This window comes from Rhyacophila brunnea, unplaced genomic scaffold, assembly GCF_057557595.1.
Source record: "Rhyacophila brunnea isolate RB1 unplaced genomic scaffold, BYU_Rbru_1.0 scaffold_16, whole genome shotgun sequence".
Taxonomy (NCBI): domain Eukaryota; kingdom Metazoa; phylum Arthropoda; class Insecta; order Trichoptera; family Rhyacophilidae; genus Rhyacophila; species Rhyacophila brunnea.
This window is the reverse complement of record NW_028232816.1, coordinates 30,411,575-30,425,481: the sequence shown is the minus strand read 5'-3', so window position 1 is coordinate 30,425,481 and position 13,907 is coordinate 30,411,575. Positions and strand designations below refer to the sequence as shown.

Below are 13,907 nucleotides of genomic sequence, written 5' to 3'. Positions count from 1 at the left end.
CACTTAGACCGTATAGGCTTTCAACCCAAGCTTAGAAATTTAAAAAAATACTATATCTTAAATGATTCAATCACATGATAAAAGTGACCACGATATATTTATTTTAGGCGGAAAAATTCTCGATTTTGGTCAGAGCTCAAAAATATGTGTTGTGTATTCTGGGTCGATTTTTAATTCATTTCGTTTGTAAAATTGACGGTATTGAGAGAATAATTAGGTTGCCATGTTTTTAACGAATATCGATATTCAGATTGTAATGACGAAAATCGGTATTGATATTTTCATTCGGTATTGCATTCCCTACTTGATCCTAGTTACTCCGGTTCGTATTCCATTCATTGTCCTCCAAACTGCTTGTCGATGAGTAGCAGCTTCTTGTCAGGCACCGTTGAGAAGTCTACGTAGTCGCATCTCTAGCTCCATATCGCCATTCTTTCCACCGCAGGCGGCTCCAAAATCTCCTTAGATTACCGAAGGAAGCTCTAATGCGTCAATTATATTGAGCTACTTTACGAGCTGTTTGTTGGGCGGGCTTAAAAGCGGGCGATTCAGCTACTGCGATTGTGATGATGACACACAAAACTTTCCATTCGCTGAGAAGCCAACAAGCTAGCGACTATTTTGACAGAACGTAGTTCTTTTTTTACCGGGAGGTCGCTACTACGCTTTACTGCGCAGACGCAGTAGGCCCACACGCCGGCGTGTAGCGTATAAAGTTGACCGGCTTTCAACTTTTCTCGGTAAATTGTTTACAATCTGCTTGTTAGCTTGTTCGATGATGACACTGGGCGACTTTACAGGCAGATTGTAAATTTGCCAACAAGCAACTCGTAAAGTAGCTCAATGTCATTGACACTTTACTAATAATAATTATTAGTTATCAAAAAAAGGTTTCAAACCGCTGGAATTTCTTTATCAGACCATTTAAACTAACTACTATACCGAACATTCAGCTGACCATATGTCTAATACAGATTTATAGAACGAAACATAATAATTCACGTATTGTCAGCATATTTAGAGCATACCTAATGCTCAAAGCAACGAAGAATTTTAGCTCATTTTACGATGTTTTAGTGAATGGCAAAGAGCCTACTGCAGGACGGGTAAAAGTAAACTACGTCACAGTTTAAAGCATCGTAATTTAGGTACATCTTACTCCATTATTCTTTATTCTTTTTAGCACTACTACATGTCATGAGGTTCAATGACATTAGTGTAAAGAAACATTTATTATATTGTAGTAAAGTAACATTACTCTATTCAGGTTTTGAAAAACCCACGTAAGTATTGCGTTAAAGTATTTTGACCTCACCAGGCTCGAACTTGGAGCCCCCGTACTGGCCCGCAAGGGCCGTTTCTTCTCTTTCTCTCACTCCTGCGGCATGTTGTAAGTGGTGCAATACGAATCAAGTGTTACGAGATTACGCAGGCTTCCTCGCGGTTACTTTGAAAATGACATTTTACTTTCGTTGGCCAATGAAATAAAAACGCTTCTAGTTCTAAACGAAATCATATTATATTACAACAATTAAATGTACTACGCGCTTGTTAGATGTTCATAACTCAATTCCTTTGGCCATATGCAAGAACCACTATATTTAGGCCGTGGGACAAAACTGCATTTGAATAGTAGTTCCAGTTATTTTTAATAGTCCGATTTTTTTTTTTTTTATTGATGATATTCCATATTTTTAAAAAAAATGGTAATAGAATGAAGAGGTTGCTACATTGCATTCAAGATTACGCAATAACTAGCACTACCATCGGAATTACCAATTTAGTGCCTAGGCCTGACTATATATATGCCCTTGGGGCATATGACACGATCGACCAAAATCCACCCCGCGATCTACACATTGCACATACGTGACCTGCAAGTGAAGAATGCTACAATATGTCTCATACCTTCAATTATGCGGACGGAGAAATACAGGCATCGCTGGAGAAACTTAACTAAAATATTTTAATGAGGGACATGATATTGATATCATTCAGTGAAATCTCACAGTGGCGTACGACTGACAGTAAAATAAGTGTCACCCGAAACTGCTGCCATATTTATTTTTTGGAATTTTTGTAATTCCACAAAAAAGGCCATTTACATAAACGAGGAATGCTTTCGCGAGTAATGTCCACCATTTTATTTTAATGCCGCTGTATTAAGCCCAAACGCTCGACGATAAAAGATGGATAAGGCAGATTATGAAAAAACATTTAGCATAGATATGCCAATGTAATGATTGTACATTATATTTAGCTGGTTGCCATACGCTCCAATTTAGTCCGAATTGTATTTTGTTAGGACTTTATGTTCGTATTTTCGTCCTGTTTTTAAAGAATATTATTATCCCATTGTTCATTTTTTTCAACATTATTTTAATCTCATTTTCTTTAAGACAACGTTTGTCAGTTGATGTGTATTATGCAATTCATAAAGAAAATTGTAATTATCTATAAATATTGATTTAAATTTAAGTTTTAATTAACATATCATACTTTTAATCGTTGTTATAACATCAGACGGTTTAACAACTTTAAAGAAGTGTCAAAAGTTGTTTTGCTATTTGAATAGTAGAATATCATAGAGATCAGAGTAGGGAATCCAATCCCGGGATCCCGGATAATTTTCAATACCTATGAATCCCGGGATTAGTAAACATAATCCAGAAACCTTCGGGATTGATTTTTATATCAATCACAATCAATTAGTATGTTTAACATATATAAATTGAAAACACCTAAGATATATATATACCCACTATAAAATCTAATATTCGAAAAAAAATATTATATATACTGGTATCACGCCAACTGTGCATTGACCAATTATGTTACGAACCTCCTATCTCCTATCCTCATTGCGACAATTTAAACTAGTAGGTCATACATGAAATGCTTATCAAATTGCGTTAGTATTGGCTATCGGTTTTTGAGTGTTAGATCAAGGAAGGAATACTAATTACCTTAATTACTAATCGACGCCCGGCTCTCGCCAAATATTTTAGTTTTAACGTCTACTTGAACTTGCTAACAATTTTTAATAAACCATTTCTTTTATTCAACGAATAATTCACAAGATTTTGAGAATGTAGCATTCCATATGTTGAACATACAAAACTTGAAAACACTACGAGATATTTTTGACCGATTTTATCAATGCTGTTTGTATAAATGTTGGGTCACTACTGTGGTATTCGATGTGTGGGTTGAGGATGATGATAATGAAGTCTACGATGTAGCAGGGTGAGATTTATTAGCAACGTATCGGTACAATAGTATATTATACAATGATAGTATATATTATCTACTGAGATAGTTACGAGCTAGGTACTTAGATTCGAGTGACATTTAGATAAATTATTCTTCGTTATTTATACAATAAAAAGTAATACATTAACATTAAATTCTATTACATAATCATATTGGACTAATTATACAGTCAGCGTTTTAAATCGAGTAGCGAAATGAAATATTATTTATTATTACAGTCGTAAGAAAATATGATACCATGAAAAATGATTATTCGGCTAATACACCGTAATGATATAATGTGCTGTGATATGATGTAATAATATACCGTATCTAATGTCGCCAATTGACTTGCTGATCTAGCTAAGAGTTGTTTGCTGGAAATTGATTCGCCGGGAATATATTACTGCAGAGTAATTTGATACATTAAACAATAGATATCTGATCGCTATTATTCTGCAGCTACATAAATAAAAATTAAAAAATATTAACTATCGAATCCCGGGATCAAAATTTTGGATCGGGCTTGGATTCTCTAGATCAGAGAATGGAGCAGTGATTTCCATCCAGGATTCCGCGAATATTTGCAGACTTTTACTACCTACCTAATTTAGAAATAAAATAATGTTATTGCAAGTGTGCAAAAAATAAAACAAAGCATAATTTATTGTATTAATTGTTTATCTCTATTGTTTCAGATGACTACAACAGAGTTGTACTGAACACTATAGAAGGGCAAGCCGATTCAGATTACATAAATGCATCATATGTAGATGTAAGTATTTCTTTATTTAATACCTACTTTATCTTAATCCAGTTAATCCTACTTTTAAATCCAGATTTAAAAACCTCCAATCTAAAGATATCCACAAATGGCGGATTGAGATGACTGAAAGCCCAAGCGATACGAGTGACAACTACTTAAAAAAAAACAATAATTAAGGGCAGTTTTTACAAACGTATTTTTATGTGACAAAAGATTCAAATATTAAAGCTCTTCTCCAATTTAATAATAAGACAATAAATACTGTCAAATAATGAGTGTACTAAATGGATCTTTAATATTATTTTTTATAAATTAATGTGAACGTTTAGGTACTATTCTGTAATGGAACGTCGGAATCAACTTCATATAAACACATTTTATATTGAAACTGGCTTTATTAGAAGGTAATATAATAGATTATGTTTAAGGGGGGGGGGGGCTGAAGAGCTCGACATTCAAATATAATTTAGTATAAAAAGGACCTCGGCGTCGTAAGTACGTTAATTTAAATCGATCTTTTCGCAAAAATCACTAATCATCGGAAATTTTATTTCAAGAAACATTATTATTATTATTGATATTGTCTGCCGCTGAACATTATTATTATTTTATAAACACCTGCAAGATGTACGCCGATCAGAAAACAGGGCTGTCAAAATAATATTATGAATTAATATTTTTAAAATGTTAATTCCATCATAGTTTTTAATCAAACCTGTGCAAGTACGTACTGATAACTTGGGTGGATTTTGTAGCAAACATACTATTGATATATACACGGTTATATTATTATTATAACCCAATTCAAATTGAACATAGGTTGATACTCAAATACCATTATAGTATGTTTACGATTTCGAGAAAATAATACGATGGTATAATTAATCCATATCAATTATTTGAAAACATTACATTCGCACTTTGCAAGATAACATCAAAATGTGTATATACTTATCTAAATGACGAATGACATTCATGAGTGAGCACGGCTGAAAGCTTAGAAATGTGTTTTTTTCTATTTCAAAATCTTTTAATTGTGTATTATTTTATTACAGATTCAAGGCCAACTTCATATAAGTAATTAATAAAAAATACTGTTTGTTTCTACGAATAAAAAAAGACAGGAAAGAAGATGTGTACAAATCGCGGCAATCAGAAAGGCCTACAATGCGTGATACACAAACATAAAATACACAAAATTACAAACACATTCGAAGTTTGCCGCACACGTACAGTCCACGTGATATTTGTTTACGCAAAATCGTCGCTTTTCAAAATGGCGAATTTGATTGCCAGATTTTACTGCGATGAATCAGTATGTTCCTTCTTGTCTTTTTTTATTCGTAGGTTTGTTTACTATGTACACCGAGAAATTTTCATTTATAAAATCGGAAACGATTTTTACAGAAGAGTTTTGGAATATAATGCAACCAAAACTGGAAAAAATTCTATCATGGGTGTTGACTTCCTGAATTAGTTAACCCCAGGTCCATGCCACTACGTGAACCACAGTGGATATTAAGCCATTTCCACACTGGCAACAAGTTGCTGGCAAACTCATTAAATTTTACGATACTTACCATAATTGCTTAAGAAATTTTACGATAATCATCGTAATTATCGTAAAATCTAACGAGGTTGCCAGCAACTTAACTTGTTACCAGTGTGGACCCGGCATTAGATGCACAAAACTTAAATAATATATATTATAAATAAAAAATTAAAATTATAAATATGTATGATTTATGTCTTCGACAGCCATGATGAAATGTGAGTCGGATCGAGTCATAGAGCAAATTTATTGACACAAACAACTTTGACACGAACTTTTATATTAACTAGTAGACCAGATATTATGGACCACATGTTAAAAAATCATATTTTCAATTCTCAAGGCCAATTCTGTAGAACGTCCCCTTATGGCGTAAAACCCACTTAACGCAGCAAGTGGGGCTCTCGCGCAAAATTTCACAAGTGGCACGTAAATCATCGAAAATACAACGTAATCAAATACGCCAGCGCACACTGGATTTGACGACGCAATATGCCCGCCTGCCCCATGAGTCATCGTTTTTTGGCTTCTCGGCGATACGATTTAACGAAAATACAACGTAGTCCATTCATGGAAAACGGCGAGCAAAATCATGCTCCTCGAAGCGTCGTCGATGCGACGGGCGAGAAGCCATTATTTAAGAACAGCAAACTCTTTGTTTAGTTATTGCGTGTCCGATTTTAATTACAAGCCCCGAGAAATTAAATAATATTTTTATTGCTTTGTTATGAGAGACGCTGATAATAATAATTATTTTGTGCTGCTTGAGCCCCTTATTACATAGGTGAAGGGTAATGCGCGGGTGAGAGGGGGCCTACTCAGTAATGAGCGCACCGAGCGCTTTCTTGGTGGGCTTTATGCCTAAGATTTAGACAATAACTTGTTAACAGTCTGATTTCATACAGTGATTGAATGCAGTCGATGCGTCCTTTAAGGTTGAATTAAAACTAAGTTGAAAAGATATTTTGATTCTATATAAAACAAACTTCATTAATATTACGCATGGAATTCTCAGATGTTTTAGTTTCACAAGAAAAGTGGATACCTATACAACAATATCCGTCAGAAAGAAGTTTGAAAGAATGAGCAATAAAGATGCATTGCATTCTAAACGTTTATAAGATTGATAAAAACAATGGTGCGATAAAACAAATCGTTATCAAATACATTTCCAGCCTTTCATTATACCTACATGCTTATTAATACTCGATAAGAGGGCGGCTCTCGTGGTGCAGTGGGTAAGGCACTGGCCTTCCATCCGAGAGTTTTGGGCTCGATTCCCGGTCATGACAAAAACATTTATGTGTTTTTCTCAAAGCCTGGGTGTTTGTGATTGTTCAAAATTACTAACAACCACCTTGTAGGAAAAAGCAAGGACATGGTTATTAATTATTCTAAAAAAAAAAAAAATACTCGATAAGAATACAAAGATAGTATATATATATATATGTAATGTGTATATATACGATCACTAGAATTAATATTAGTGAATAGTAGAGACATTGAAATTCAAATTATGTGATGTTTGATTAATATACGATCCCTAACCTACTTAGAAGAATTTAAATCCGTTATATTATATTGTCACCTCAATACGACAACTAGATATCGTCTTGATTTTCACTGTTTTTGAGATAGGTATTGAAAATGGTTCTACCATTCCTTTTTCTACAAAATGATAAAATCAGGTAAGTCAGAAGTTAATGGGAACTTTATTAGTTTTGTGTTTAAAACCACAGATGCATTAAACAAATAAAATAATATATCTCCAATATTTTTTCATACAATTGAACATTATTTAAGTCCTCCCAATTAAAGAAGCACAATTTTCCATTTTTATTTTAAATAATAACTATAGCTGAGATTTATGTTAATTAAGTAAAGTTTAAATTTCATTTTCCCAACTGACCAAATCAGAGTTATCTAGTTGTAGTTTTGAGGTGACGATATGATTTCATGTATACTGATATTTTAATAAAATTGACCATCAAATACTATTTTTTCCGTATTTTATATTGACCGAACGAAAGAGTATATAACACAACCAATCGACCAAAACCATAGATACTACTAATGTTATGTACTGATTTTAATTAAATTTCATTCCCAACAGAGCTTTAATCCCAATGTTTATGAACGTTGAACGGAACATACCTACTTTAGAGAACACACCCTTATGTTAGTACATAATATTTTAAACAGTTATCAAGAATTTACGGTAACATAATACTTCACATTTTGAAGATAACGCCAGTTAGGTACCTACTTGACCCCTCAGCCCTCAGAACAGATTCCCTGCCTCAGCCCCTCTGTACTAACGCGATTGCCAACTCCGCAAATTGTAGCATGACATAAAACTATTGACAGGAGGCTTGCGGTTGCAGAATAGTCTGTTTTTGAGGTTTGGCACATGACATTATTGTTAGTGTCTATACATAGGAACAATGATTAATCAACGAGCCGATTGTATTGAAATTACTGTCAGTTAGCTTTGAAGCGAGTATGTTCAAAACCGCACGAAATACAAAACACAACACAACACAAACGATCATGTTATAAAAATTATGAAATGAATAACTATTCAAATTGCTTCAATTTCAGCACTTGTTTAACACAAACGTTCTCATTAATTGATTTACATTTTTTGTAGTAATCATCTAATTTTCAATACTGGTATCAGTGTCGAAGAGTGGGGGTAGGCTGTTTACATCCAACATAAATAGTGCATACCAAAACTATGTCAGTCAAATGTATTATTTGTTTTCAATTACTTAACTATTGTTTTATTCAACGAATAATTCCCAAGATTTAAGAATGCAACATTCTAATTATTGTACATACATAATTTTGAAAACACTTCTGAGAAAATATAATATAACCAATAGAAAAAATCTTTTTGAAAAAAGTAAGCAGGAATCGAACCTGCATCTCAGTGAGTATTAAAAGCCAATAGTTAAAAATTGTCGCAATTAGGTATGAATCCTTTAGCATAGTGGTATATGTGCGTGGGCGCGATCATGTCTGCAGCAAATTCCGTTAGGTTAATTCGCTGGAGTATAAAATAATGTGTTCACTTATTATATTTCAGAGTCTATTAAAACCCAAGGCGTACATCGTGACGCAGGGGCCAACCGAAGAAACCGTCACACAGTTCTGGAGAATGGTGTGGCAGGAGAGAGCCGCAGCCATCGTCATGCTGACGAAGACCTTCGACTTCATCAAGGTAACCAACTATTATATTTTGTTTAATAAAATACAAGCACATTGAGTTGCTGTTTGTAGCGTAAGCCGAGTCCACATTGGCAACAAATTGCTGGCAACCTCGACGATAATTATCATAAATTCTTAACATCTGACAAAAAGCATGGGTAACAAAATAGTAAAATTATTATTACATGATAAAAAGAACTTTTTTATATACCACGACAATTCTATGTATTAATAAAAACTTTTTATTGTACTTGATAGATATATTGAATAAATAGAGAATACTGAAATGTCATTTTGACATTTCATATTGATTTCCATAGTAACGCACGTATATATTAATAATTTAGTTGCTGGGACCCCCTTAGCAACCAAGAATAATAACTTTCCTTACGAAACAGAATTAACTGAAAATGAATTCATTTCTGCTTAAAAATGGCTATTGAAAGAATGCTTTGTCGTCGTGTTCTGATATATTCTAACAGTTTCAAATGTCTAGCTAGTCGGGGAGTTAGTTAAAAATCGATTATTGCAAGATTTGTATTGGACAAAAAAGAAAAAATTTGCACTTGACAAACATGAATACGAGCTAATAAAAACGTGGTAATAACAAGCCATAACATTAAATTTTTTTTTCCCACCATGTCCGATCCTGATAGGATCATATGGGTCTCCACAGAGTGGAGGTTTGTATTGACAGATTTTGTTTTTTTACGAGAAATGGATGTCAGCCACTTGCTTAACCTATTAGGTCCATACCCTGACAAACACAAATTGAAAAACAATATGTGTACTTGCCAGACCCAGGATTCGAACCTGGGACCCACGGCTTTATAGTCCAACGCTTATGCCGCGCGGCCACCGTGAACATTAAATAGTGCGCCAAAATAACAATACATCACATCGCCGAAATCTGTCGTTATAACTGTATTTTACAATAATACACTGCTAACCGCTTAGGTACAGTCCTACAAACTTATCTGAAGAACGGTCAAAAATGGAACTAAGAACTACTCTATGGATGCCATATTGGAAACGTCATTCGAATGTCAGATTCTATCCAGTTGCGAGTCTTCATTGGGTAGTTTTTGACTGTGGCTCCCCCATCCATTCTTCAGACAAGTTTGTAGGTATGTATTTCTTGTAATTTATTTTTCTTTCAATGAGTTGAGCCATTGTGAATATCCCTCAAATCTTCTACTCATTAATTACATTATCCTATAAAATAAAAAGTATTAACACATATTCAATGTTCTCTTACATTTAGTACATAAAATCGAACCTTTCAAAGCAATATAAAATGTGTAAATTATTTTAGAAATTCATATATGTGTATAACTAACTTTTTACGAGTAGCACAACGTGGCATAGAAATGTGCATGTTGAGCATAACGCGGAAAGATCACAAAATAAACAAATGGATATGAGGCCGGCAAGAGTACGCGGTGTGATACAGTTTACCAATCAGATGAAATGGCAATGGAACTGGACATATCACTCGATAAGTGTACAAATGCAGTACCGTCCATACCATACAGGGACCCCTAAAACCCGCTGGGTAGACTAATTCACCAAGATCCGTGGGTGTGCATAGTAATAACGAAGAACTGGGACCAAAAAGAGTGGAAGGAGCTAAGGGAGGTGTTCATACAGTAGTGTATAGACCCAGGCTGGTGATAATGACATTACTAACTATTTTTCCCCAAAGGTTTACCATCATTAGAAGCGGTTGATTATTCTCCTTTTCTGACACTAAAATTTTGAGTGTAACTTGGCCTCCCCAAACAGACTCGTTCAGGAAATAAATCCTGGTACAAACATAACTGCATACTTTTGCAGTATACTTTAGGACTTTTTGCATAAGTATACATGGGCATATTGTATAATATGATAATAATTTGTACATTTAGTGCAGGGTTGGCAAACCTTTTTACGTCATCATCATGAGGGGAGCGACAACCCGGTGTGGGTCCTGGCCTCCTCCAACAGCAGACGGCAGTCACTGGTAGCTCCATCCAACCAGCGAATCTTTGGCCTCCCTATTCTTCTACGTCATATTGGATTGCTGGACATCACTCTCTTTGCCGGTTCATTGTCATTCATACGGTGCATATGACCTACCCATCGCAGTCTCCCAATCTTAATTGATTGAACTGCGCTGCAATCTTCGAACAGCCCGAAGAGCTCAGCATTATATATTATCTTCTAACCTTTTTACGTACGCGTGCCAAATTTTCCCAAATACTATTTATCAACTGTCTGACGTGCCGAGCAGTTATGGGAAAAAATAGTTTTTAAAAATTCTATTTAAAAAATGATGATATTCTAGATACCACTCACAGAACATAGCAAACATATAGCTTTATCACTTTTTCAATTACGTCATATATTTCGGTTTACCAATTTTGAAACTGTCTGCCAGAATTACTACTACTAGCTAAGTTTTTCTTTCTTATTTGGTGCAGACATTTTTTGTGGGTATAAATGAAATTGTTTGTTATTGTATTAATTATTGTAGTTATTTACGCACAAATGGACACCAAAATTGCTCCGATCAGATGAGGCATTCTCTTTCTATAGTGGCCGCATTGTAGGAAGGAGCGACCTATGCAATTATATATTTACATTAAACGTAATGCTTATTCTTGAAGAGTATTTGACTGCTATTTTTTGTACATTGAAGTTAAAGTCCCTCAATATAATTATAGGTATGTTTTTCTCTACAAATGCGTGCCATGCAAAATCATCTCGCGTGCCATAGTTTCGCTACCACTGATATAGTGGAATAACCTAGATCTTGCGCAGATTGCCATTTCTTCTAAGGGGCACGAATTACACAGCAGAAGAATTTCGCATCGTTTTAACAGCCTACCTCCACTCTTCGCTACTGCTACTAGGTAGGTACCTAGATAACGCATTCGCAATCGCAAACACGCATATAAAATATATCTCCATAGTTATTATTACGAAATAATACATACAAACAAAACAAACGGAGGTCGCATTTGCGGGGTGCGTAATTGCCCTAGTAAACCGCACAACCCCTATTTTATGGAGGCGCTAATGGCCGCGCCTCGGGATCACACCAAATAAAAAAATCGGCAATTATTCCCCCAACTGCGATAACAAATGGACTTTTAGCGAGCCGGGAGGTTGAGCACGATCTGTAAAACCGACGTTGTTTGCCCAAAATCTATGCGTAGTGCGTGGAGCACCCGTCGGGACGTGTCATAGCGAGAGTCGCGCCATATCCAAATTACTCGTGTCCGGAAACTTGTGCGTATGCAGTTCGCCGTATCACACTTTACCGTGAAATGTGGGATCGAAAATATATGGCCGTATATTAAAGACCGTCCAACCTCTTTGGGTCGTATACAACTGACATAAAATTTATGTATAAATAAAACACGGTTCTTGTCGATTTACACTTTACAAGGAGCGAGCAGCAAACAAATTCAAAAATAGCCGATATACTGGATTATTTGTTGGAATAGGTTAGGTTGAGTTGGGTTAGGTTTTCATTCTTGAATTCATTAATTTTACCAAAATCATTTATGAAAATTTAATTGATGTTCCTATTGAATCTAATAAAATTGGAGACCGTATAGTACGTTTAATGCGTTTAATCCGTAAATGCTTTTAAAAATTAATAAATGTCAAAAATCTTAACACCACTGCACATTTATGTACTGAAATATGACTATATTCTAAAACATTAGAGCGAGAGGTTTAAAAGAATACTATTTTATGTAATAAAAATACTTTATGCAGTCATCAAATGTTTAAAATAAATATAAAGGATAATAAGGCTAGCAAAATTATATAAATAGATTATCTACAACGTTTAAGGTATGTCCAAGATCATGCTTTGAAAATAGAAAAAAGTTCCATTTTGACCCACGCTGAGCACGTCCGCCTTTAAAGCGACCGCACCTTCCTCTTCATTAAAAACCGCCACTCTTTTAAAAAGTAGTAATATTTGTATTCGCTCTCTCATTCGCCGACCTTCTTAATGTGCCGCCCCTATGCAACACATGACCTGTCTATCCCCATGGGACGTCACTGTATGTATGATAATAATATGAATTAAAGCTTGTCACGTAAAAGTAACGTGAATTCAATATTTAAGGGCAGTCGGCACGCTTTGTTATACTTGAGTTTTAAGGCTTGACCGCCATTCAAATTGAAATTTGTTTATTTTTTACATACCGTGAACATTACAAATTATAAATTTAAGATGTTCATAAAGTACTCTGCTTCAAAACCTTGGGCCATGACGATTTTACATTTATATTTATTAATCTGTTCGGTGTTTACCATTCATAAAGCATGTAGACAAATTCAATCGCGTGACATTTTATCTACTTTTCCAAAGAATGAAGATTTCCAATGTCAGTGTAATTATTATTTACCCGTTCACACACAGCGAATTGTATAGCCGCGATAAACAACCGCGTGATTATTTTAGTAACGCGGCGAAAAAACTGGATACGTGTGAAACGGGGGTTATTTTGTCAAATCAAGCTTGAAAACAGTGCACACTTTTTTATTGTGTGTGAAATGATTTGAATCGATTTAAAAATTGTATTTTTGTGCGAATTTTTTAGTCTAGTGTCGAAGTCAACTATGTGTGAACAGTGATGAGTAATACCAAAGTCAACAAACGTTCTCCCGTTCTCCCATTTTTACGCTAGCGGAGACGTTGAAGGATGACGTTAACTTAATAGTTCTATCGCCTCCCGTAACGCTCAGAGGTTCTGCCAGAATACGAATGAGGTTTTTATACCACCCTCTACGAGAGATTCTTTTCACCCCAACGGCTAGGTATTTTGTTACATTGAATCGCGATCACTAAATTGTAAAGTAATAATATCTATAAGTCATTTAGAGCCTTTAGGGGTAGAGCAATCAGTTAACCGGGACATTTCTATTGATAGTTTTGTCGATTCGATTTGTTGCCAACACATTCGGAAAAAAACTAATAAAAAAATCGACACGTTATATTTCCACATAAATAACGGTACTTTAACGATTCGGAGCCGCCAACTGGACGACGAACAACAGGGCATAAATTAAATTTTATAGACAAATCTTATAATATAGAGTATCTACCTATAATAAAGCTAGGTT

The 13,907-nt window shown here is 34.8% G+C and overlaps 1 protein-coding gene across 1 annotated transcript in view; it reads left to right on the top strand.

Moving 5' to 3' along the window:
- Positions 1-13,907, top strand: part of Ptp36E (protein tyrosine phosphatase 36E) — a 653,618-nt gene that overhangs the window by 519,801 nt on the left and 119,910 nt on the right. Inside the window, exons 5-6 of the mRNA XM_085943740.1 lie at positions 3,951-4,027; positions 8,659-8,793. Of these exons, the coding sequence (XP_085799866.1) occupies positions 3,951-4,027; positions 8,659-8,793 (212 nt within the window). The remainder of the gene's footprint in view (positions 1-3,950; positions 4,028-8,658; positions 8,794-13,907) is intronic.